The 27,734-nt window shown below is 42.3% G+C and overlaps 1 protein-coding gene across 4 annotated transcripts; it reads left to right on the top strand.

The window, feature by feature from the left end:
• Nucleotides 1-27,734, top strand: LOC112465671. Of its 4 annotated transcripts, XM_025033340.1 has the most exons (5): nt 1-1,029; nt 1,579-6,562; nt 24,736-24,928; nt 25,583-25,896; nt 26,487-27,734. In XM_025033340.1, exons 2-5 carry the CDS (start codon nt 6,551-6,553, stop codon nt 27,000-27,002), a joined length of 1,035 nt encoding a protein of 344 aa, XP_024889108.1. In that variant the 5' UTR covers nt 1-1,029; nt 1,579-6,550; the 3' UTR covers nt 27,003-27,734. The 4 variants fall into 4 exon arrangements, with proteins under 4 accessions (XP_024889108.1, XP_024889107.1, XP_024889106.1 ...); XM_025033339.1 differs by lacking the exons at nt 24,736-24,928; nt 25,583-25,896; nt 26,487-27,734 and adding an exon at nt 9,348-12,190 and having other exon boundaries at nt 1,579-5,630; nt 5,703-6,562; XM_025033341.1 differs by lacking the exons at nt 1-1,029; nt 1,579-6,562 and adding an exon at nt 23,154-23,293.

Raw genomic sequence — 27,734 nt, 5'->3', positions numbered from 1 at the left:
TATATCTTATTATAAATTTATTAATTGTTGAGCGATTTATATGATATATCAATTTATTTTATTAAATCTTTTTTGCTTTGACAATGTATCGTATAGTTCGTTAGTATCGTTAGTGCCTTTAATGTGTTCCGAGTGCCGAGTTTATCCATAAAAAGAGCACCACAATAAAGAAGAAAAGACAAGAATCACGTTTATCGTTTAGCGCACTTTATGCCTGGTGGGCCGGTTCATCAGTCACACCATCGAGCCTTCAGTATACACGCCTTTTGGTTGTACATCCATTTTAATTTAAATATACACGATAAAGGACCACTTAGCGACTTATGCAATTTATCAAGTGAGGAAGCGTTCATTTATTCACTTATCCGCTTTATCCGACATTTTTCGACCGCCACGAAGAGCGATATCACGTCGCGCGGATAGTCGCGTCGAGTCCTTGCCGTGATATGCGTACATACGCGCGAATGCGAGTCTCACATGTTACGTATATGCGTGCATACGTGTGTTCATGCGTTCGTGAGAGCGAGCGAGCGAGTGAGTGAGTGAGTGAGCGCTTATGCACGCCGGGTGTGGTCCACCGGCTCGACTGCATTATGTTTATGTTGTTTACGACGTAAGGCGACCTCCGCAAATATGTGGCCGGATCTCGACGGCGGTCGACGCGGCGAGATGCGTGGGTGTGGTTTCGCACATGGAGCTTCCATCGCGGCGGCGATTTTTCCGCGGGGATGACTTTACTGTCCGCGGACGCGTGCATCTTGTTGGAATTCTAAATGGTCATCCCGTCGGGACGTAACACCGAGCGTCCGCGAAGGATCGGTGAAAGGAGTGAAGGAGGAGGCGGCTCGACGATCCCCTTCGCGCAGACTTGAGAAATATCGCCGATACCGACAAACGACCGTGATCTTGTACGCGGCGATGATAAATAGCGATTAACTTGACCTTGATAAGAGAATGATAAGAATGGGAACTCGACGAGGACAGCGCGTTTCGAGAGATCTGACCAACAGGATGCCTATTCCTTTTGAAGTAAAATTTTAATTCTTTTATTAACAAAAGTAACGAGACATTATTTTCGCTAATTTTTTAGCTTTACTAAAAAGGAAAATTAAACTTTAGAAATTTAAAGTAGAAATGCACGTAAATATTCTAAAAAATTCTTTTTTAAAAATAATTTTTATAATTGAGATGAAAAAAATAAATATTGATGTTCGATCGCTATTGTACTTATTAAAAATTCTCATGATTAATTTCGAGCAAGTTGTAGAAGAATTCTAATTTGAGGATTAATAATTGAAGCATTTAATTTTCATGCTTGAAGTGAGAGAAATGAGATAGCACTGAACTGAAAAAAATACGAAGTGGTTGGTTCTTTTTCTAACGAGGAATATTGTCCTTTAATTAAACAAAATACATTTATCTTCTTGAATTTGCATTGAACGGAGAGAGATAATTATATGCATAGGTAATTCCTTTCTGCATATTTCGAATCGAACTTCGCAGATATAATTACATTACGTATACCATTACAAATAATTTCACAACCGCGAGACCATGAATTTCTATATATTGTCACAGATGAAAAAAAAACAAGAGAAAAAGGAAGGGCTGGAGAAAAAGAAGAACCGCCGGTCGGTGCGTTACTTTGAAGTCACGCTGAATCGCAAAGGGTTAAGGAAATAAGAGGTGCCTTGACCTACGGTGCGCAGCAGCACGGAGGAGAGCAGCGCGAGCGAGCGCGAGTAATCGAGTGTTTCTGCCGACCGTGTTCACGGTCCGACCATTATTGTCTCCCGTCCTCTCCGCCCTCGATGGACGATCTCTCTCTCTCTCTCTCCCTTTATCTTCTCCCGCCGTTTTTCTTTTTCCTCGTCGCCCTCTTCGTCTTCCCAGTCCTCGGGTTGCTCGTGTCGACACGCGGGAGCCTATTCCCTGATTATCCACGCTTTCACGGACTATCCTCGCCTACGGACACCAACACTCGCGGTGTCTCTCCCGGTCTCTCCTACGTGATACCGCGGTTGCCGCCTGTTGGCTGCTGCTGCTGTCGCTGGTAGCGGTAAATAGAGGGCAAATCCTAGCGGAGACGCGATATCTCGCGAAGATCCGCGCCCACGGCCGCAGGTCTCTCGTCGCGATCGCGGCGCGGACGATGACCGGAAGCGGAGAAGAACCATGGCACCTGAAAGGTCACGGCCCGCCGTTACCTCGCCCGCGCCTTGCTTGGACTCGCCTCGGAAAGGCGTGTCCCGTCGGATTAGCTTGTCCCTGCGAAACGGTGCCCGGAGGTGGGAGGAATGAGGAAGCGGGAATGCTTAGATATATTGACAAACAAAACGCGTCGCGTCCCGTGAGAATTCTGCACGGAACCACATGCTCGAGAGAAAGAGAGGCCGCGGCGCATCCGGGTTGGGACACGGCGAGATTCCCCGCGACTGAATCTCGGCGTCGATCGCTCCCTTTAGAAGCAAGAGTAAGGAATCTTGCCGGACGCCGATATTAAAAGTCGACTGTAAATTGCGCGCGATGTCGACGCGCACGTGCGCTTGGGCGTGAATTAAGTGCCGTCGCGCGGTCCCCGTTGCTGTTTGAAATTCAAAATAATACGCGCAGGTAACTGACCATCGTATTATGGAAGTTGTATTTCCCCGCTTATCGTAACGTTCTCCTATTTATATCGCGTTTGTGCGCCGGGCATAACGAAAAAATCGCACGAGCACCATTGCGATCCGAGATCGAACGCGATATTCCGCGAATACTGTACCCGCCCACGTTTTCTTACATTCCGATTTTTCATCGTGATACGGCCGATGACTAGAAAAATGAGATATCTTCCACTCGACGCTCAGAATCGAGTTACTCGATCGCGAGAGATATGAATCTCATTAATGGAACGATTTCAGCCTTAGGAAAGAATAAACAGAATTAATTAAACTTTAGAAGGAAACAGAAAACAGAATTAATTAAATTTTAGAAGGTTCCGCGTTTCTTTTTTTAATCTTGAAATTATCAAGTGTTTTTCTGGAATTCTAGAAATATATGGCTTTTGCTCTGTTTTCACGCTATAAAATCTTTTATCTTTATACGTGACTTTTAATAACTGTTTTGTTGTCAAAGTAAAATATTTATTACATTACAAATTGATATTTTCATTAAAAAATGTACCTCCCGTGAAATTACTGTGGTGTTAAATAAATATTAAAGGACGAAATTTAAACCAATACCTTTAGTTAAATAGCATTTGTTATTTCCAACTACCATTTGTGTTGAAATTTATTATTTTAACACAAAACAGTTGTTTTAATTCCATTGGTTAGTTAAATTGGTAGTTTAATTAACATATTGTTTTAGTTAAATTAACGACATATTGAATAGGAGCTATAGCAATGGCGATCTATAGGAATGATTAAAAACAACTCAAAATGAAATAATTTGATATTACGAATTTAACAGCGTGAGATTACACAAAGATTTCATGTAGCTTACATTATATATGTCTAGCAATCAAAAAAAGAATTAATAGACTTAAAATCGATTATTCGCATTGAAATATAGGGATATCGAACCAAAAAACATGGATAGCGCAATGATATGAGGCATAATCGCCTCTAATTAATTGTAATCCGCGTTAATATCACGTAACGCATTACGATTCCGCTTGCATTACGTGACCGCTTGCACTTGAAAGTCCATGCTCCCATATGCTGCTCTTGGGGGAAACAGAATGTATGCAAATACTCGATCGCGGTGTCGGGTTTACACATCGCGACAGTGGACAGGTTGATTCCCCGCGCCAACCCTTTATGTCATTATAATACTCGCCTCGAGGCGTGCGCGGGTATCATGTATGCCGCGTGTGCGCGCGCGCGCGGGTCCGGGTCATCGAAATCGCCGAAGACCGCGCCAAGGACGAGGGTCGGTACACGATTTCATTGTGCCCAGAGGAGGGATTCCTGGACGTCTGCGGTCTGCGGCCGTGGAAAAAAAAGGGGGGTAAAAAGGCCGCGGCAGGCGAACAATTCCGCCGAACACGAGGCTCGTCGCGGCCCTGATCAAGGCCAATCGGAGTTACTCGCGATTGAAAAATCGTCGACATACTGCCGGCGCGATCGTCAGGTACGATCTCACTTCTAATCACGCGCGTAAATCGTAGCTTTGCGAAGAGGAAGAAGCGAAACCGCGTGGTCGCGTTTCAGAGGGAAATTATTGGCAAGGAAGGACCTGAGATTTGTGCGATCTTGATTTGCATTTTCGTAATAAAACTGGAATTTAAATACAGGTGGATTGTTTGCCTGTCCTCAATCGTATATAGGTCCGATAATACGAGAGCCTAAGGATCTAAGGGCCTGATGCATTTTGTGTATTATAATTAAGGTAGTTCGATGATGAACAACTTTTGCCAAAAGTGATAGGTTTTATTTTTTATCGAAAGAAGAAACTCTCCTGAATTGATTAAGCCTGCAGAAAAAAGATAATTCACCGTCCCGTTCTCGAGATATTTAATTTCAAAATTAGGTGATTTTAATGATTTTAACATTGGTCTTATAGGAAAAGAGGTATTTTCCCATGAATAACACGAGTTTGCAAAAAATCCTTTGCCAAAAATGTCCGAACAATATATATCGATGGAAAGAGGACACTGTGAGGAAGCCTATAGTTGAAGGTGAACACGATTTACCGTACAGTTTTTTTTTTAATTAATAATTAAAGTTGAAAATTAGTCAAGCGACGCGTTAACACACACTTTATTTTAATCTACTTCAGGCAAAATATTATTCTACTACGTAAAAATTACTTACTAATGGTCTTTTCACGTCGTTACGAACTTTTGCGATGCGTTATCCCATTTTTTTTATAATCATATAAATAAAAAAAATCCTAAACATTGTTTTGACTTCGGCCCTTCATCATCGAACTATCTTAAGTGTCCGACGAAGCGTTTCGTGCGTCGCTTTAATTTCACTGTATTAATTATACATTTAAACACAATTATTACACACAATTTATTGTGACCATAATGGAGAGTAATGTGCAGGCGTCAGGAGGGCACTACATAACAAGTACAAAACCTTTAACAACGTACGAACTTGTTGCTGGTATAAATACGCGATTTCTTAAATATACGGTGCTCCGCGCTGGAAGAAGCAATAAGAGGAGCAACAAGTCAGGCTCTAGCCTCCTCCCTCGGCGCACCATCAAGAAAATTAAAGGCATGTTACTTGATCCTGTTCGCAAACTTATGACATGTATGAGTTTCGATTCAGTATGCGCTTTATTAAACCGCGCGCATTAAACCTACGGAACAAGCTTCATCTCAAAAGCAAATACGAGCGCGCGCGCGCGTATTTATAAAACGAGGCAGCGCAACTGAGAGCGGACCCTGATGGCCTTGATGTCAGCCAATCGTCGAAGCAATTATAATGATAACACTACACTAATAATGAGAACGCGAATCCCCTCTCTCGTAAACTAATGAAACCACTTTTCAAACGATCTTCCAGTAGAAGAAAGAAAGTTTTCTGAGGGAAACACATCTTCCAGGGCAGTTCGAAGAATTCGAAAGACATATCCGCAGTTCCCTGAAACAACTTTTCTCTCGGATCTTTACATTTCTTTGAATTATCACAAAGGTAAAGAATCCGTTGTAACCAGAACAAGGCTCTCGCGCAAGAACCTCATTAATGTGCGTCACAATGTTGCAGATTAAGCGATCCGAGGTCGAGTATAGCCTCCGGTGCGCGAGAAGCCAGAACTCCCTTCCCCTCCCGGGTTCGAATGGGTTGCAACCGAAGAAATTTCTTCATATCTACACGATTGGGATCGTTGAACGACCTCGAGTAAGCCGAACCAGTTCCGCCTCCCTGGCGTTCTCGCTTCATTCAATTCCCGCCTCATTCTAACGACGCCTCATTATTGTAGTATCGCGTAAAAGTCTCCGCCACCGCGCGTCATAAGGATATAATTACATTTTACCGAAGATTTGTTGCAAATGATTGAACGTTCGCTTCTCCTCATCGTAACATCGCGGCAATTAATCTCGAATCAAGTGGACGGACTGTGGGGATTTTTTATAGAAATTATAACAAGCAGAAGAATGTACAAATCGAAATATAAATTAAGATATAAAAATGCGATAATAAAGATTAAACGTTGATTTTATAAATCGATTAAATTCGCTTGTTAATTTGTTTATTTTTCTACAATGGCACCTTGAGAAAGAGAACGAAACTCCTCCATCGTTCATTTTCGCGGGGGAAGAGCAAGCGTCGAATCCGGTACGCCCGGCTTTTCTCACCTTTACGACGCGCGCGAACGATATCACCATGCCAAAGACGGCCACGATGGGCTTGCAGGGATCTCGACTGATGAGATCCCGTCTCGGGGAACGGATCCGCCTTGTCCTTCGAAGGTTCCTCGGGTTCCTGGTTCGAAGACATCCCGCGCGGCTCGCGTCGCGTATATATAAGTCAAAACCAGATCGCGAGCAAGGTGCACAGCCCGGGCAGTCCTTCAGCCAGCAAGGAGGTCGACGGAGACACACCCGAGCACGATGCAGGCATTGGTAAGCGCAACCTGTCCAGTCTTCCCTTAGTTTTTTTTAAAGCATTTTTATGTCCTTTACGAATTTTCTTACTTCGAAGAACTTTGATTTCTTTTCAATATTGTCTTTTTTTTATTTCTAAAAGTAGAACATCTCGATATTTTGCATCAGGCTAGAACAGAATTAGCTCGTGATAAGTTATACATTTTGCTTAACACTAGAACTACCAAAGCAGTCAAAATGCACCATTATAAATTTGAGTAATTTTTTTAAAGTTTTTTTAAATTATAATAGTGCATTTTCTGAGATTTTCTGTAGTTCTCGTTACAATATGTAAATGATTAAATTGATTGGTTTACTTTTTCTATTATCCGTTTCTTTTTTCAAAGATATATAGGATATAATATCTGATATATATAATATCTAATGTGGCGATCGTGGAGTAGAGAAATGTCTCTATAGAAGCTGTTCGGAATTGACGTTAAACTGTAGATCTCATATATCTAATGCATAGATATATAGAGGGGTCACGAAATCGAGCAATATGACTGAAGAAGAGGGAAATATATATGTCAAATGTAACTCAAATGTACATTACATTATTACCAAATAAAACTGTATACTCTCTTGATATATTGTACATATGAACGTGGTGTACAGTTTTATTTGGTAATAATGTACTGTACATTTGAGTTACATTTAATATGTGGTATTTTTAATTTAAAAAGACTTCAATTTTAACATTTTACACGTTTATCAGCATTTATTTTATTTTTATATAACTTTAAAACTGTATTTTCCGTTTAGGGCCAATTTTAGTGTGCACCACCCTATACATAGTATGCTTACATTATAGAAATTAATCGTCGGTTCTAATGTTAAACAAATTGTATGGCAAGAAATCAATTCTTTAAAATAGCATTTGTTAATTTATTTTTAAACTGCTACTGCTTTCATATCTATATCTATGTATAAATGAAAAATTGCAGAATACAATTTTTTTAGATAAATTTCTGGCTTATTGTGCGTGATGCTAAAAGCGAAGTCTCGAAGTCTTTATTACAAACGACATCGCGTTAAACAGCGGCTGTTCGGGGGAGCGAAACTTCTGCGGGAATGATATATGAGCGTTATAATTTATTTGCAGGGGTTGCTCTTGCGCGAGGTCTGCCGGCCTACTCGCTTTTTGTCGAGATATAAAAGCGTTGAAAAATATACGCGTGTAAAGTCCGCGGTACGAGAGCGCGACCACCGCGCGCGTTTTACGGCGGCCACGCCAAATGGCAATCTTATCCAACACCAATATGGGAGTAGAACCCCCCCGCTGTTTTTGCAACGCGAGCTTTTTCTGGCCGGCCTTGCGGGGTACAACGTTACAACTGTTTCGCGAACTTTTTGCTCCAACATTTATAGTCGGCTTAAATTGCCAGACACTCCGCAGACACGCTGCGGACAACAGTTTCGAAGAATCCGCTTCTAGAGTCGCTCGTTTTAACGAACATGGAAATCTCAAGTTTCAAGCGTGTAAATTAATACAATCTGAAATGTTTCGTTAATCCACACGAGTTTCTTTCGCGATACATCATTTTGTTTGGCAATTATGTGCAACTACTTATTTAACGATATTTATTTAACTCTACGTGTTACCTCTTTGTAGCAGACATTCAGCTAACCGCATTCAATTATTTTAATTAAACTTGTTCTTCGAAATACTTTTATTCATTGGTTCGTGATTTGTCTCTCATTTGTCGAATAAAGCGTTCCAGCTTTGCAGATCAAATTCACAGATGAATTTACAAATAAGTTCTCGCTTGATCGCACCCGCTGATAAGATGCGCTCGCATCGACGCGGAGCAGTTTAAAAGGAAAATACAGATCGGAGTCGTCGATTCTTTTCTTCTTCTTGCGGCTCGACGCGTAAAGGGTCTACCGCGCTCTATCACTTTCCTTCTTACTCCACCGAACGGGCGGTTCGTCCTCTTCAGACCATATTGGACCGCAAGAAGAGGCTGAGGTCTCCCGAGAGGCTCATGCAAGTATAAACTCACCCCGTCCCACACTCGCTTGCCTGCCTGCGGAGGTGCTCCCCCACGCTACCGATACCGATGCGGGCGCAAAAATTCGTCGGACATTTCGTCGCCGCGGCGGTGAACTCGAGAAGTCCTCTCTCTCTCTCTCTCTTTCTCTCTCTCTCGTCCTTCCGAGAACGAAATTCCCGACGCGGTAATTCTCGCGATATTCTACGGGAACGTATGTCCCGAGAAGCCAGCTAGTTGCGCGAGTAAATCCACCGACTCGACGACTGCATGCGAAATGAGCGTTCCGAGGGCGAGTGCACTCACGATTTGCATTTGTTACCGGATAAAGCGCGCTCGACCGAATTTTCTGCGGTACGTACGCGCGTATAATGCATCGTATTTGCGTATTTGCTGTATCTATCCCACCGGCGGATCCGCGATATCGAGTAACGGGATATATCGTTCACGGAACTGCGCCGATGTCGTTCTTTAATCCCAGGAGTCCCAGGACGATCGTAGGGATGTCGGAGTTCTATCGGCGAACGGCGGGCGAAACAAGCACGTCGATAGAACACGTACAATCGCTTTGCAATTTTAGCCCGGCATGATCCCGCGCGGCGAGATAGAGAATAAAGACTGTACTCTCGCGCCGGATCGTAAGAAAATCTCGATCGAGGAGGATGACGGTTTCGAAAAATGGCTTATGCGTTGCGAGAATCATCTCGGGCGCTCAAACGCTTCTGTATTATTCCCTAGTAGGTGAGAGAGACTCGTTTTAAACCCCGCAGATTCCAGTTTTCGCGATTCTCGGTGCGGCGGCGGCAGCGGGCGCGCAGCTGACCCTGCTGCCCTACGCCTATCTGGCGGATCCGCTTCCGGTGTACCATCAGTCGCAGGACACGCGCGCCGGGGTGCACGCGTACAGTTACGCCGGCGGCCCGTCCGCCAAGGAGGAAGTCCGGGGTCTCGACGGGGTCACGCGCGGCTCCTACAGCTACGTCGACGCGCACGGTATCCTGCAATCCGTCTTTTACGTCGCGGACGAGGGCGGCTTCCGCGTCGCGGCGACGAATCTGCCTACGGACGACAATTTGCCGCTCGAGCCCGGCGAGCTCCTAACAGCCAGGTACGCCTACTCGCAGAAACACGCGAGGGCCGCAGGAGGGGAGGAGGTGCACCTGCAGGCGAGCGGGGCGAGCCGCAGGAAGCGCAGCCTAGAGGCATCGGCCGACGATCAAGATCGTCATCAGACAGAAAATCCGAGTTCCCAGGGAGATCAGGCCGATCAGAGCTCGGCGGCGATCGCCTCGCCGAAGAGTTCCCACGAGCTTCCAACGCCGGACGAGGAAAAATCCAAAGGTCGGGCCAATCGTGCCGCCGTAGAGGCCGTCGTCGCGCCTGTATACGGCCTGTTGGACTCGGTTCTGATTCCGAGATTGACCGGCGCGACGACTTCTCAACAGAGCCGCGTCGATGTTCACAATAACGTTCGTTTGAAGGCCGCTCAACTCGTCAAGACCGCCGGAGTCTTGTCGGAACCTGTCTACGAGACGACGGTGATCCTTCCCAGCCAGGTGCTCTTGGCCACCTCGCAGCAGAGTCGCGTCCAGGTGCACAACAATCTTCGCGTCCAAGTGCCGGAAGAGCCAGTCGTTAACGCAGAAACGATCGGAATCGAACCAGGGCAGGTGGTGGTAACGACCGCCATCGAGCCGCTCATCTCCGCTTTTCCTGATTACAACGAAAATCGTATCCAACTTCACAACATTCTCGGATTGGAAGGCCCAAATCGCAAAGACACCGTGAAGATCGACAGGCCGCTGCCGATCGCCGGGACGCCGATTGTCACCAAGAAAGCGATTCCAGTCGTCACCAAAGACGTACCTCCGGTCATCACTAAAGAGGCACTTCCAGTCGTCATCAATGAAGCGATTCCAGTCGTCACCAAAGACGTACCTCCGGTCATCACCAAAGAGGCACTTCCAGTCGTCGTCAATGAAGCGGTTCCGGTTGTCATCAAAGACGTACCTCCAGTCGTCATCAAGGAGGCACTTCCGATCGTCGCTAACGAAGCGGTTCCGGTTGTCACCAAAGACGTATCTCCAGTCGTCATCAAGGACGCACTTCCGGTCGTCACTGCCATCTCCAGTCAGAGCAGGACCCAGATCCATCGCAATACCAAACTCGAAGCAGTCATACCGATAGTGAGCGAACCGACCGTGTACTTGGCAACTTCCTACGCTCGACCGATCTCCACCTGGCCGATCTTAGCACCCGTCGCTCAGTCCTCTCAATACCGCCGTCAGATACACTCGAACGAGAAGCTCGAACTGGCAATATAAGGATTTGGTCGTTTCGCTCGCTGATATCGCGAGAATTTTCTTCGCGCGTTTGTATTTATTCTCATGGGTAATTTTTGATAAATCTTTGCATAACATTCTATTTGAGTGATATCTTGATAAACAATATAATTTCTTTAGTTTGACTCTTTTCGAGATAGATTAAATACTTTATAAATATTTCTGTAAACAATTAATCTTTATAATTTGTAAGCTATTTTTCTATCTCTCGACAAAAGCAGTCGTTAAAATTAATATAATTATATTTTATTGCAAATTGTAAGAAAATATCTAGGTTTTAAAGAGTCAAAATAAAACGCGCGCGGATAAGTCATTTGCATCGTGCTCAAATAAGAATAAAGCATTTACATCTTCAGCGAGAGTTCCATGAACGACTGATTGATGACAAGCTCGCTCGCGGTAGCTCGCACCATGGACATCATTATTATTAATCCTCGCCTTGCGTTCATTTATCCTGTAACGATCATCATACAAACTTGTATTAAATTATTGTACGATTATACGATTCTCGCATTTATTAAAAACATATTGTCAATCTTGTGTGCAGATTACCTTTCTGTTTTAATGCGTGTATACATTATCACCTTTCTCATACGCAGATATTAATGTTAAGCTTATTACATATTAATCTCTCTCGCTCGAACACGCGGCATAATGTCCGATAATGTCAATCCGGGCAAGAATTTAAATTGATCTGTTCTGCGAGAGTGTGGCGAGCGGATCTCCGGTCTCGAAGGTCGGAAGGAATAACCGGCCGCGTATTTATTGCAAATCGGGAAGAAATCGCGCCGTTTAATTAGCCACTTTGAGCCCAATTCGTTTCCTTCGAACATACGCGAAATTTACATCGCGATCCCGGGAGGTGTTGGTATTCTTTTACGACCGATCATTTGTCGTCGTCACTCTACGCCCGATATGGAACTGAAATCGCGGCCTTGACTTTGGATTCTTACACCGTCGCGCGAATATATATTGCGGCGTTAAAACTTTCATGCGCGGATATCGCGTGTCCGTCGAGTAACGACGAGATTAACGGCAGGGATTCGCCAATATGCGCGAGTGAATCCAACGCGTGTGCGCACTTACCCGCGTTCTTATGACGGAGATTTTTCCGAGTCGCGCATTCGCATGTCGGGGCAGAGGCATCTGACAGGATTATTTTCCGCAGATGGTACTGAGCGCTCCGTACGTTGGATCGAGTTTTACGAGCGAAATGTAAGAACAAGGAGAACGTTTTATGGAGATGTGAATATCGATTCATTCCTACTTGCTTCTCAAATTTTTAAATATTGTACATATCTCAAAGAATAAATATTAATATATTACAGAATGAATAAAGTAATTACGATGTAAATTCTTATTGCAAAGATACGAATTTCTATCGTACGACGATTGCAGATTGATTTAAAAATCCGAGAAGCAGGTAAGCTGGAATGAATCGCAATACAGGGACATTTGAACGATGTCGAAGAATAGAAATTTGTAACTTCGCAGTGTAGGAATTTCTACTATAATTACTCTTTATTCATTTTTTAATATATTGATGCAGAAATTGATGCATATATATATTGTAATGCGAATGGATATCTGGACACGACGCGACGCGCTCGTCCCAAAAATAAAGGAAGACGGAGGCATTCACGGCATTCACGACATCGCATCGTAAATGTTTATACATGACTGTTCGTGAAACGACAGTCCGCGGATTAGGTCAACGAGCAGATAAACGAGCGTCCATAGAGGTAAGAGGGTCGCGATTTAAGATCGGAATCTGATCGGGAGGGGACACCCGCCAACGAAATCTGGCATAAGATCGCGCTCTCGTTACTTCGCACGAACCCGTTTTCTCGTACGCGACTCACGTGGGTTATTTTCGCGGGTGTTGCATTATATGCACGGCACATGCGTGAGTGCGTGGGCACGCATAACGGATGGCTCGCGAGAAGGCCGTTGAAACGCTTCGTAGATTATGCCGATCTCGCGTCGGACGCATTACGGGCGCGTAGTACCTAGTAATATTCCTTTATTGTCGAACCACGTTGCCGCCCTTCGTATTAGCCTTAATAAAACGCCGTATAAATTCTCGGGAGGTTCTTTTTTTCTCGCCAACGCGGGGATAACCCCGCGTGTATCTGTAGCGCGGCCGGGAGAGTGTGGTAAATGCGAAATAATAATGGTCGCCGTAAATCACGCGCGGTTCCAATATTTCTATCGGGACCGGAGAGCGCGAGGAGATAAATGTAGCTCAATACACGATGCAGAAATGGGATTGCCATAAACCCGCGGGTACTTTGTCCCTTAGGATATTATATTGTCCCGTCCTGGAGGAAACGAACCGATATCTGGATCAGAGTTTCAGAGCGGCTTCGGAGTATTATCTCGCAGGGGGGGGGGGATGACCGTAAAACAGACATATATTAGATTAAAGAAATATAGTTCACATTAAATCACATATCGGGACGTTACGGGATAAGCGAGCAGGATTTCGATTCTCTCGATGAAAATCCGGCTTTCCTATAAGTGATCGTTCTAATCGGTTCCGTTCTTCGCATCAAAATTCGAGAGTCGCGTATTAATTTACTTTTAAATGTGCAATTTTTCGTAGCATGACTGCTTACGGAATCCTAAAAAAAATATTTAAAACAATTTTTCTTTATTAATTTGAAGAGGTGGCAGCCTTCCATCTAGAAAACTCAAACGACCAATAGAGGAGGCCCTTCACAGACGTGCAAAGCCGCGCGTTTTCAGTTCGAACATTATAAGAGATATTACATGGAGTATCGAAAAGTCGTTTTGCATATATGCAAAGCTGCGCGCTTAAGGGTTAAAACTCACGGCCGGGACGCGATATCGGGATCCATCTCCCGGGAAAATCGCCTTTCGTCCGGCGCGGCGCGAGGCTCCGCGATCGCGATGGCGGAGGTCGCGGTGGAACGCACGAACAGACGAACGGACGAAGGTGGGAAGGCACGACGATTCACACTCGCGATAATAGAAACGTCCCAGCACGTAGCGTACGTAGGCACACATTCGCGCCGATAAAAGCCGCGCATACGTTACCTCGCGCCCGCGCGCGGATGGCCCGCGCCCGATAAAGTGTCTCGGATAATGATTTCCGAGACGTTCGGCCCGCGCGTATACGTATATACAGGCCAGTACCTCGATTGTTTCGCGTCACGCTAGATGTTTACGCCCGAGATTGCATTTCCGCGTGCGTTCATCCGAAATAGAGCCCGCGCGTAAACGTGCATCCCTCTCCTCTCTCGAGGTTCGATGTGGCTGGACATAAGCCAGTCGAGGAATTCCAATCAATGAGTAGATTGCCAGAAACGCTCTTAGTAGAAAACGTAGTTAATACTGATATAGTATATATAACATTAATTACAACATTAATTAAAAGAAAGAAGCTCTTCGAAAGATAAACACAACTTGTACACGGAGAGACTTTTTTTATTATATTTTACCGGAAATTCACTACGTTAAATTCACTAAAAACTTGAGACAACCTGGCAACCAATGAAATATTATCGGTATAAATAATGGGAATTTTTGAAATATATAAAATTTTACAAACAACGTAATAAAAAATACCAAGCAGATTGGTAATTTTTGAAAACTTATTGAAATTTTACTAGAGGAAAGTCCCCTATTATGAGATCTATTTTGCGTGGTTGCCGAAAGTTTATGTGCATAATTAAAAACTGTAGGCGAGTACACGCACAATCGAATAATGAATTTTCCACTAAATAGGTTTTACTCTAAGGGCAAGTTCATGATGGAGCCAACAGATAGAACCTATTAGTTTAGCAGAAACCTCGCTATCGCATATTACACTGAAAGAAAAGATTGGTTACGTCAACCAAAATTGGTTGACGCAACCAATCTTTTCTTTCAGTGTAGGAGCCTATCTCGTAATAGGGGACTTTCCTTTATATATTTTAGTGAAATTAATCAAACATATTTTATATTTTATTGCAATAGATATTAGTATTTTTTATTATAGTAGATATTAATTACACAGAATAGCTTGCATACAATTCTTCATAATACATGTTATCCCACAACTACCGTGATTTTCAGGGTAAATTCTAAGAGAAAATTCTCTCTGTGTACCGTTTATACAAATTAATATATTATACAAATATTAAATTAATATATTATTATAATTAATTAATATAAAATTCAGAAAAAATATCTTAAACACGAGTTCTAATGCGCTGCTACGATTGCATCATATTACAACGATTAAAAAGAAATAAGTGAAATTTTAACAAGGAAACTTACTTATAAGTTTTTTAATTTTATCAAATAAGCTGTATATTATATGCATAATTAATTAAAGTCGACTCGTGTTGCTCGGCGAATTCAGCTGCGTGCTATCCGCGTGCGTTTTTTTATTAGCATGAAAAAATCGTGATAACGGGACGAAAAGAAGAAACGCTTCTGCACACGCTGCAATTTCTGCGAGTCAAGCCTACGATGCCGGTGATATGAGAAAATTAATCTTACGTGCGCCTTCCGCAGACAATCTCACGTCACGATCTATGTGTGATCCACTTTTCCTTATCTACGGTAGGAAAATTTCACGTTGGAATCTCGTCGGTTATCTGCTCTGGACAGTAATTATACTTCAAGTCGCGATTTCCACGGTGAGCGTTAACATTTTACGTCGATTCTACGAAGATGATTGTTTCGCAGCAACACAATTTTTTGTTCGCCGTAAGAAATGAGTAAACTCTGTTACAAACACGTTCTTGAGAGAAAATGTAGTTATAACATCGATATCAGTAATCATAATTAAAAGAAGAAAGTTTTTTTAACCTTTCGACTCCTAAGCGGGGCGAGCTTTTGCCCCATAAATTATTTTTTAAGAATAATTCTGCCAGAAAATTTTTATAAATTTTGTGGATTTTCCTAATTTATTTTTATGTTACAAGTTTTTATTTCAGAAAAATAAATGTACAATATATACAATTTTAAGAAGATATACTTATTTATTTGGGACGAGCCATTCGCCCCACTTGGGAGATTGTCTTGGAAATCAGCATGGGAGTCGAAAAGTTAATCAAAAGAAGATACAAATATACTTATAGTCTTCGTTAAATTAATATATCATTGTAATTAATTAATATAAAATTGAAAAGAAATAGAGTCTTAAACGCAAGTTCTCACTCTGGACTTCACACATCCCGCATTTCTGCTTCTGTAGGTATACGCTTAGACCGTTCTCCTTAATGACAAATAGCAACGATGAATATCTAACGCTAATAACGAGATAACTATAATATTTGCAACGCCGACGTGGGATATTAAGCGAGATATCGGGGATAGTTTCACGCATTACGACGGAATATTTAAGTATCGATCGATCTTAATTGATCGCGCTCGTTCTCCGCCGCGCGGGGCCAGCACGCGCAACCTTGCAACGCTTATCGGTATACGTGCGCGCGCGTTAAAGCCTCTCCTCTCGTGGGAGGCCAAGCCGATAAAAGCGGCCCGGAGTAGCCGGAGTGACCGGGCAATCAGCAAATGGAATCGTTAGTTAGTCCCCGTAATCTTCGATCGGACGTTAGTTCCTCCTTGTAGTACACGGCGATCGTGATTCACGTTCGCGTCCGAGCCACGCTAGGATCCGCGCGCCCCTGTGTTTATCGTCGTGTATAAACGCGCCCGCGCTAATTAGCATATTATTTATCGCTCCTTTTATAATTGCCCGCGTGAATTTTGCGACGCAAAAAAATGATCGCGCGCGCGCGTCGATTTATGCCGGGAGCCTAATTTGATTTCGCTTTTCGCTCTTTTAAGGTTCTACGTGCTCGCGCTTTGTATTTAGGCGTGCGTTCGCGTTCTCGCGCGCCGATAACGAAGCGCTACCGTATTTATTGAGAAATCGTATTGTCGCACGCATACGCGCGTACATAAATATCCCGTGTGTTAGAACAATTCACGAGCTACGTCATCGGTGTGTTCAACGGAATTATTTAGTTCCCAAAATCGGGTATCTTCAACGGCGCGATGCGCACGAATGCGGGGAGATATCGCGAGTTATTCAAGCCGACTGATCTTCGGGGAAGATTTTACGGGCCGTGCTCGTAAATCAGGTCGTTCCTGCCAGCGCGAGACAGCTTTTACTGACGCGAAGAGGGATGCGACAGGGGGAATGTGTGCGCGCGCGGCGAAACGTCGGACCTATTTGTATTTGATATGTCGCTGGCGCGATGTGCGTCTCTCGCTTGGATCAAAACTGGCGTTGCTTTCTTGCCGTATAGCGTGCAGCGGTGGATGTACGGAACCCATCTAGAAAATATCTGAATTTAGTAAATAAACTCGTAAAATTCATGAATTAGTAAAAAATGACGGCGCACAGAAACAGTTATACCGAGAAAATTTTTACGAAGTCCAGCAAAATTCTTTATATTATGTCAGGCTTTGTTACATGCTGCAAAAAAGAAGATAACAAATGCTATATTGTGTTGATGCGTATGTACCTGGAAGCGGAAAAGATTTGACGCCAAAACTTGTCCATCGACGAGCATTTTTTCCCTCATCCATCTGAAATAAACGGTTATTTTATTTATAGTTATTTTTGTCTTTTTGCATTCTTATGAATTGTATTCTCATAAGCTACTTTACTTATTTTACATATTATACACGGAGAGAATTTTCTCTTAAAATTTACTCTGAAATCATGGTAGTTGTGGGACAACATGTATCCACCAAGAACTTTATGCGAGCTATTCTGATCAATATCTACCATAATAAAAAGTATTAATATCTATTACATTAAAATATGTTTGATTAACTTTACTAAAATATATCTAAAAAATTTCAATAATTTTTCAAAATTTACCAATCTGCTTGGTAATTTTTATCACGTTTGTTTGTAAAATGTCTTTTGTATATTTTAAAAAATTTGGTTGCCATGTTGTCCCAAGTTTGTGGAATTTAAGGGTGATTGTGAATTTAAGGGTAAAATACAACAAAAAATTATCTCCGTGTATTTGTTAATATTTTTTTTAATTACGAATTAGATATTATTACTTATACTATAATTTTATACATCTCTGTGCACTTATGTAATACTTACATATTAACTTGTATATTCATCTTTGTATACTCTTAATATTAAGTCACATATACGAATTATAATTATTATCAGTTTATTAGTATTTTAATTATATTAAAATTCTGGGCTGTAAGTATACTGCTTGTAATATTGCTGATTCCTCAGCTCTTGAGGTGAGCTTCTCCACAATATATCTGTATGTATATCTCATATCATTCAAACTTCAACAAAATTATTATTATTATTATATATTATATTATTACATTATTCTATATATATTGCTATTTTTGTTATTATTCTTATTGCGAGAAAATTCAGCAAAAAATTCTTGTTAAGCACGAGGGGGGGGGGTCAACGATCTCCGAGGTGGGTATGCAAGAAAAATTCGTCCCACCGTAAAAGGCGAAGCCAAATATTCTGTAGACGTATCCCGCGCCTGCGAATGGGGGAATAACATTACGCGTGTAAGATATACGGTCGCATCGGCTGTGGCATGTCGCATGTCGTCGTATCAAAATCGTGCGACAAAGAAGATGAGGTGCGGAGGATATCGGATTCTCCTTATACCAATCTCAAGCGAGGTTGGAAAAAAAACGACTTTATCAATATGTGAGAAATGCCGCACCACCAGAGAGGAAAACGTAAACGCGGCGAGAAGGGTAATTTGCTCGTGAACAATGGGCAAAACGTAACTGCCGCGAACGTAATGTTCAGCGGATATCGCGGATATTTAGTAGTTGGTTGGATATTTTGTATACACAAAGCTGTGTACTTAAAGCTCATCCGTTATAGACAGAATTAACGCTCGGATATCGACCGTCAGACGCAGAATCTCTGTTTCAAAATCATCCGTGAAAATTATAATAGCATTGCTGCTTCAAAATCGACGATGAAGTATTAAAATATTATGAGAAAACGAGTATAAATGCATGATAGAAAGCTAACAAAGATATTAATAAAACAAAGAGTTATGTATTTTATTTAAAATATAGAAATTTGTGTAATTTATATTTAAAAACAATTTTTCTAATTTTGAATGTAATTGCCTTTGTATCTTTTTATGAAATGGCCGATCATTCTACTACTGTATCTAATAAAATACATAGTATAAAAACTGTGTTCCTATGCCCAACGCAAAGCTGCCAGTGACTTCATTTCGCAGCAGGTGAGGTGACTTCGCAACTCTATTTCCATCGTTTCACGAATACATACAGTTTGCAATCGGTAACAAACCGGTCGATTGTTGTACCTTATTACGTCACGAGGCGTTATTTACGCGACGCTTTTACGAGGCCGCAGCGCGATTTCGAGTTGCAGATTTTTCTTTACGATGCCGTCAGTTCGACCTGTTGGCCGAATCGGCGACGCATCGGCAGGCGCCGCGCCGTTCCGAGTCCCATATATTCTATTACCGCGTCTCGCAGCAACAGGCTGGAAGATGGGTCTGGGGTGTGATGCGTTACAGGCGGACGATCTTCGATGTGTTATTCCGGGAGGAGAGTTTTACGAGCGGAATACGAGCCGCCGTAATAAAGACGTCGCGCGCGACCATACCGGAGAGAGAGAAAGTTTGCAGTATCGAACGTTCGCTCTCTCCTCGGAATAGGAATAAAGCCCACGATAATTAGACTGCGAGAACTCCAGCTGCGATTAGGGCGACACGGATTAGTTGCCTCGTGCGTGCATTGGAATCCTCCTCGACGGTGGGAAACTCACGCCGGCAGCGAAAACGTTTTCAGCTCCGTGCAACCGGACTGCAGTAATACGTGGACGTGAATTCTGAAACCGTGAGAGCCGCGGTCGCGATGCGAAAGCTCTTCAAACAGAAGAACAGAAGCTATCCCAGAAGCTACAAGAGGAAGAAATTTAGAAATTTTTAATTAGTAAATAAATATAAATTTTATAAATTTTATGATAAATTATTATATATGGCAATGTATATGATAATTATTAAATATGATATAATTACATAATAATGATAATAAATATATTACGTTTGATATTTTGATAGATATTATACTTTTTAATACAATTTCTCTGAGATTTTAATAAATAAAATTTATAAAGAATCTGAAAATATATTTAATTAGAAGAAACCAACGAAAAAATCATAAAGAATCTGAAAATAACAATTAATTAAAAGAAATTGGTTAAGCTTTTCTAATGATGTACATAGTAGTATTTTGTCAAATATTTAGGAGATTTTTATAGTTATTCATGAGAAACTTCTGAGAAAGAATTTGAAACTATACCAACAATTTTTTGTATTAATATTTGATATTTTAGAGTCAATTGCATTAGTATTGGATGCCTCTCTTTTTCTCACTGCATACCAAGGGAATTGATAGTTGCCATTGTTTTTGTTCCACGAGGGGGTTGATTTAGGATCACCGCCGTGTAAGTACGCGCGCGGTGCCTTCTCGCTGCATTTCTCAGCGGCATCGCATTGCATCGCGTTGGTGCTGCGCGGTTAGATAGTCGGCTCTACGAGAGTCATTTAATGCAGGACGAAAGAGAAAGAGAGAGAAAAAGAAGGAAAGTGAAGAGAGAGAGGGGGAGAGAAAGAGAGAGAGAGAGAGAGAGAGAGAGAGAGAGAGAGAGAGCCCGTTTAGTGCCAATGTCAAAACCAACGCAGCATCGCCCACGTGTCCGCATGTCGCAGTGAGAGAGAGAGAGGAGAAAGAGAGTCCTCCCCCGTCGGCGGCGACTTGTTGCGCGACCGGGCACGTGAGTAATTCCGTCGAAATTGATGAACTCATTACGCTTGTATCGTTCCCTTACATCGTCGGATTAAGCGAGCCGGCCGTAAATCCACCGGCGGGTATTATTTATGCGATCGGCGGCGCGTAGAGACGCCGGAGGCCCCGCGGCCGTCCCGGACCTTCCCTAAAAGGACGCGGACCTTTCGCCGCGCCGCGCGCCGGTATATCGTTTCATTTTCGCCGCTCGCTAATTGCATTTCGCGTTCGTTTCTATTTTTTTAATTATATTTTCGTTTCTATTACTCGAGGTTCGCGCCGCTGACGCGATTTTTCGAGGATCAAGCGGATGCTGTTCCGATCCCTTGACGCGCGTAATCTTGCCCTACGTTGCCGAAGGCAGAGCCTGTTCACGAGGCGTTTCTGCCGCGCGATTGCCGCGCGACACTCGCAGGTAGAACAGCAAGTCACAATAAAGTCAAAATTATGTCAAAATGATGGCAAAATGACTTTGCGCACTTTACGATCATTTTGCCTTTTTGTTCTACCTGGGCAGAAACGCCTCGTGTGTGAACAGGCTCTTTGCTTGATGCTAATCGCACTAAATGTTACTATGGTCGAAGTCGTTAATTCGGACTTAGTGTGGCGTAGAACCAAATTTAAATCGATGGAAATGTGATTGAAATGTGATTGCACTCCGCCTTCGATCCACAAGCTTTGGGGAAACCAGTGGAAACAGTACATTAAACCGAAGCAGGATCGGATTGAAGACATTGATGGAAACTAGGCTACTGTTAATTGTCGAATTTATAAAATTCCGACAGCCCCATTCGTATTTTCGGAATCTGTCTTCCGTACTGCGATAAAGTTGAGATACAGGCGGATAAATCAATGAATTATATTATTTGTCGGTTTCTTTGCGAACAAAAAAATAATTTTTTCAGAAACACGGTGCATTAATAGGATTTCGATTATCGATTAAATATTATTCATCCTCGACGGAGCAAATCACTTATTGTTAGATTTGAATATGATAATTCGGTTTGAAGCGAGAACGACCTGCTTGTCGCGGGAGAGATTTATCTCGGCTCCGTTTACGTCTTGTAACATTGTGCAACGGGCATGTATTTGCATTGGCATGTGCGAAACTGTTTTTCCCATCCGCCGTCTACCCTCCAATGTCATTATATATGCAGCTCGTAATGACGCGTTTGTCGTTTTGGCATTTATGATGCAGCTTATTACGATCATTGTTGATGAATGCGTCGTAACTAGCAATAATGCAGTTTGAAGGTAATGGAGATTACGCGCGCGTGTGGGGCCGCATTAATTATGCGTACATCTTCGATAACACAAGTGACGAGGTGTTATTAACAACGATAAAACAAACTATTAAGCCCGATTTAACGCATTATCAGCAGCAATCAAACAGTCGTTTTAGCAAAACGTTATTTCTAAATAACGTTCGGAAAACCTGTTTAGACGGATAAATCGCTTCGTGAAGACAATACTATCAATATTATCAATAAACAGATAATTTATTTACGCAAGAAAATCTCTGCATATTAATTTCCTGTGTGTGTGTGTGATGCCTTTGTTATGAAAAATTAAAAACAATGGATGTAAAAGGGAGTTAACGAACCAAGCAAGGTGTACATGCTAATAATATAAATTTAAATGAATAATGTGAACAAACGTTTCGACCTGTAAAATCGATGAAATAGATTATAAAATTCGCAAAACAAGTATGTAGAACACCAAATTGTCTGGAGTATAGAGTTTCTTGATGTGCCATTAAAAGTGGTGGGACGGACTCTCGTGGTATAATTGTTAACTTATGTATACTTAGGTGAGGTGGTATTAATTGTAATCTTATGCATAACTTAAAAAATTAACTTATAAAACTTATTAAAAAATTAATTTCAAAAAATTCTCAGATAAAAACGGATATCCGTATAAATTTCAAGCCGATTTTGTGTATAAAAATAATTTATATATCTACTTAAGTGATATCGACAGCCGATGAATAAAGCCCACTCAATATACCCGCTGCGAGGAGACTTGAAATCCAGTCTGCGTGAATTACCTTTCGTTACGGCCGCGTTGCCATTATTACGCTCGCGCCTTTTGCGTACACGCATCATTATTATACATGGGGCGCGGATCCCTTAGCCTGTGGGACGCGTTCGGTGCCCGGAATGCGCGTAAGATCGACGGCTCGTACTCGAGACCAATAAACGTTGATTTATCGGCGTGGAAATCGAGCGCGGGGTGATTTGCGATCGTGGGCAAACGAACAGGCACTTGGGGCACTCCGCGAGGAGCGCGATCCCGTGAGCCCCGTAGCCCCGTAGGGCCCCGCTAGGGCCCCGTCGCGCGCGACGCTTGGGTGGGGAATCACCGTAAGCGCGCGGCAGGTCCTCGGGGATCCTATATAAGAGGATGCGACCGAGAGTTTGCACTCTCACACCCGTTAGCCGACTCTCACCGGGATTATCCTAGGCGAGCGAAAAAGAAAAGCCCGCGATCGAGGGGCCCCGACCCGCTAGCCACGATCGAGCGACGGTTCAACTGGCGGCCTGATCCAACCGACGACGATCATGATACTCGTGAGTGAATCCTAGTTTCGACAGCTTGAGTTGCACGCCAAATCTTTGCGCTCACCAAATAATTAAACGCGACTAATGGCGATTGAGTATAATTTATTTTTAGCATCTTCGTGTACCGCATATATAGGGTTTCTCTTACTCGTATCCTCTGATGTGACCAATTTGTAATTAGTCTCAAGGTAGTTTGCAGCATCTTGCTCTGGTGGGTGTCTCTAATTCAATTCCATCGCCCACCTTTGTGGTATAGGTAGAGAAATAAACTTTTGGCATTTTACCCCCGCGTTTGACAAACGAGGACTGAGACGAAACAAAAGTTTTACAATTCAATTTACCATCATGTACCGCGATATTTACCGTGTACCGCGTAAATCTTCCCAGGAGAGACACACACCCAACGTTGGCGACTACATTTTGATTTTACGATTATTATTTAATTACTTGAGCGTATTTTGAATCTATATTAATATTGTGTTAATAACTGCTTCTATAATACCATTTCATTGCGAGCAACGGTTAACTTAATATCCCTCGATAATAATTCTATCGATTTGACCGAACTGCTGCGATATAGTTGCGGTTGCGCTCATTGGCGGTCGAAGTTCTGGATTCGTCGCTCACAATTCGAGGAATGTGGTTTTGTTCCGCGGAAAAAAAACATCATAATAAATGCAGCTCGGAATTGTGCCGATAAGCCGTTCCGCGTAATCGCGCTGAAATTCCACAATCGATGAACGTTAGGTATACGTATATGCCACTCCAGACGAGGCGCAGTTTTTCTTCGTATCCGCGTAATCACGACTAATGTTGTCGCGTGTCTCTAAATAGCAATATCCCTAGTGTAGAAAATTATGTCTGCCATGTAATGACAGTCGTATCCTCACGCCTGCGTAACTGTTGCAGCTGATGCACTGCCATCAAATTAATTGGTTAATAAACATAGCTGTAATGAGACGTGTCTCATTTGCGGAATGGAACACTTAAGACAAATATAGCTGTTTAGAATAAGCGCCCTAACAAATTGATGTTGCATATTACAGTCTTAATTCGAGCTACGGAGAATCTTTAATAATTTCCATCGCAGTATAATTTGATAATTTATGCCACATTGTTTTAAGCCGAATTATTCGGTACTAGCAAATTAAAATTCACAGCTGGAGCGGATGGATTTTGGTACAATTTTATTTACGTATATTACAATATAATTTAAAAATATGAAAATAATAATAATTAAATAAGAGGATTTTATTAGTAATCACGGGACGTACTCATCGCAAATCGATATAAAAATTTACAGAGTCTTTCAATTCGTGAATCAATTGCTTTAACTAATGACAATTTTTCGCGGGCTTATATCGTATTTTCAATTAAAGCTGCTTAACACGCCGATAATAATTCGATAATATTAATTATAGTTGATATTTTTCATATTTCTCTGCCTGTAGACAATTTTGTGCAGCCTCGTCATCGGACGATCCATCGCTTCGCCGATCGCCAATGTTTGGCTGAGCCCGATACCGGCCCTTTCGCCGTTAAGGCAGTACCACATACAAGACGGATCGGGATCTTATCAATATTCCTTCACGGGGCCGCATCACGCCAAAGCGGAAACTACCTTGAACGGTGTCACGCAGGGTGGTAAGTTCTTTTTCTTTATTTTTTACACATTTTGACGTTTCAGTAATAGAGCTCATCGTTGATAAAGGCCAGTCACGCAGAGCTGGGACATCTTATATATGTAAATGTAAAGCGAAATTTATCTGCAACGGACGGCAACGCGCGCGCGCGCGCTTTGTCACGATTCATGATCTAATGCGCGTGCCGCAAGTGCATAAATGGAATGCATTCTTTTGCGAAGTGTGTTACAAGAGGTGCATTACCGGCCTACGTCCTGCGAGTGAATCTTTCGCTAATGCTCGCCGGCATGACGTAAGAAAGACGCCCATACGCCGCATGCTCGTCCCTGCAAATTTCCTCGGATGACAATGCGCGGTTGCATGTTAGAGCCGCTTCTCTCTCTCGATTGCAATGTGATGACTCACGATACGCGTAATGTAACGTGCGCAAAATTATATGAATATATACATAATTATCAAAAGAGCGCAAGTGCTATCTAATTAATGTCATTTTAAATATTAATCAATAGCAGCAATAATTACGGCGATTAACGTACATCAATAGTAACAGATGCGACAATTGTAAATACCTTTCCACGCGCGAATAAGCGTTCCCTAGATGACACAATGGCGCCCCGTTATCGAGGAGTATTATCATTTCTATTTATGCCCTCAGGATATTCCTACATCGACGCAAATGGAATTTTGCAAACGGTCTCGTATACGGCGGACGATAAGAATGGATTTAGAGTCAGCGCGAGCAATCTGCCGCAGCCACCCAAGGATGAGCAGCAAACTGTACACGACACGCCGGAAGTGGCCGCGGCGAAGAGAAATCATCTCGAGGAGTTGCAAAAGTCGCATCAGGCCAATTGGCAGGATCAGAATCTTCTGTCGTACAAGATCGTGCCGTCGTACTTTAGCTTCGCCCAAATCCAGCCGGACGGCGCCAGCAAGGCCGAACTGAATTTGAAGACGCGAGAAATAGAGGTATGTGCAAGTCGCGCGCGCGGACATTTCAATCGAAGTTTGCTCGAATAAGAGGAACGCGGCGGTAAAAAGGTAAAATTCACGCGTTTCATCTTTTGAAACGTACGAGAAATTCATAGCACCGCGCGATTGCCTTGGAATTTTTTGCTTAATAAGAGAGAGCGTTTCGATAAAAATAATTACCGTATAAAATATTTTCATTATAAATATAAAATAAATAGTAAAAAATATATATAATTTTCCACACCTTTAACGCCAAAATTCTACTGATTACTAAAGATATAAGTTATACATATATATATATATATATATATATATATATATATATATATATATATATATATATATTCCACAATATCCCAGTTTTTTATGGATTCTCTAAGAATTTTGCAAAAAAAAAATGAATTACGTAAAATTCCTGCGACATATACATACATATGTATGTATAATAGTACATACTGTTTTGTATAATTCAAAGTAAATGTAAAATAATATGTAAAACGACATTCCAATTGACATTACAAATATCCAATCTGTCCAATGTTAAAATAGAAATTAAGCAATTTCTTTTACTCGCTTCTTCTTTTTAGGGTACCACCAATCCGTTCTTGTTGCCAAGATCGGAGGCAGAGAGAATCAACGTTCCCAAGCCGGATCCGAGCCTCTCGAAGGTATCGCCCACGTCTTCAGGCCCCACCACCACCATCGCCGCCTCGTCGTTAGCACCCTCAACGTCACTAAGGGAGAACACGCTTCTCAAGGACGACGAACGGACGACGTCTTATCAGAATGCCTTGCATTCGGGGAGGGTGATGCCGCTCGCCAGCATTCAGAAACGGCTGGCCTTGCCCGCGCCCTACGTACTTCCGGTGGTGCCTTATAGATTCCTTCACAGCTCGCTGCATCACACCCAGGACTCCCTGGGCCAATACGATTACAGTTATACCGGGGACTCGAGCGCCAAAACCGAATCCAGGTCGCTCGACGGCACCACTAGGGGTGCCTACAGTTACATCGATCCCAACGGGATTCTTCAGCAGGTGCATTACATCGCTGATCACAATGGATTCAGAGTCTTGGCAACTAATCTGCCAGAAGCGAAGTGATAATCACGTCGGCGCCATAGAAAGTGTCCCGTGAGGCGTAAAAGCTTTCGTCTTCGAGAAGCGCAATGTCATATTTCAAACATTAATACCGTACACAATTTCCTTTCCTAAATTTCGAATTTGTCAGTGGATCTCAATCTCGCGGAATAATAAAGAATAATAAAGTATATTTGAGCTTTCTAAACAGAAGCAGAATATATTTTTGTAAATTTTGATCGAGAAATTAATTTCAATTAAGAGAGAAAAGTGAAAAGGACAAAGCGAAAAGATAAAGTAAACTCATATATTTCGTGTATTTATTTAACGGATCTTGATTGCTTTTGTTAAAGATAATTACTCGCGACAGTCAAGGAGCAAGAAGAAGATGTACCAGAAAAGTTCGTATTTAAATAATTCAAATGTATCGTCTCGCGTAATAAATATTGGTGTCGGGGATTGGAGGAAGTATTGCGCGAATGCTTCTCGAGTTTGTTCAACGATTGTTATCGCGGAAACGCGGAGGAACGGACTTGATTCGTATTCGAGTATCCTCCTAACTTTATTTTTTCTTTGTAATGTTAAGCTTACTCCGCGGTCGCGATTGCGACCGGATAAATTACTTCACGTTCCGTAAGCATTCTTCTTCTATCATTTTTAGATCGAAAGGCGTTAATGATGTCATGTTTTCAAGATTGTTTAGTAGATTGCACTTATTGATCATATTACGTAAATACAGATGAAAAATGCAATCTC

This window comes from Temnothorax curvispinosus, unplaced genomic scaffold, assembly GCF_003070985.1.
Source record: "Temnothorax curvispinosus isolate PA1 unplaced genomic scaffold, ASM307098v1 QBEX01015410.1, whole genome shotgun sequence".
Classification (NCBI taxonomy): Eukaryota; Metazoa; Arthropoda; class Insecta; order Hymenoptera; family Formicidae; genus Temnothorax; species Temnothorax curvispinosus.
Note: the sequence above shows the minus strand (reverse complement) of the source record. Positions and strands in the feature narration are given on the sequence as shown.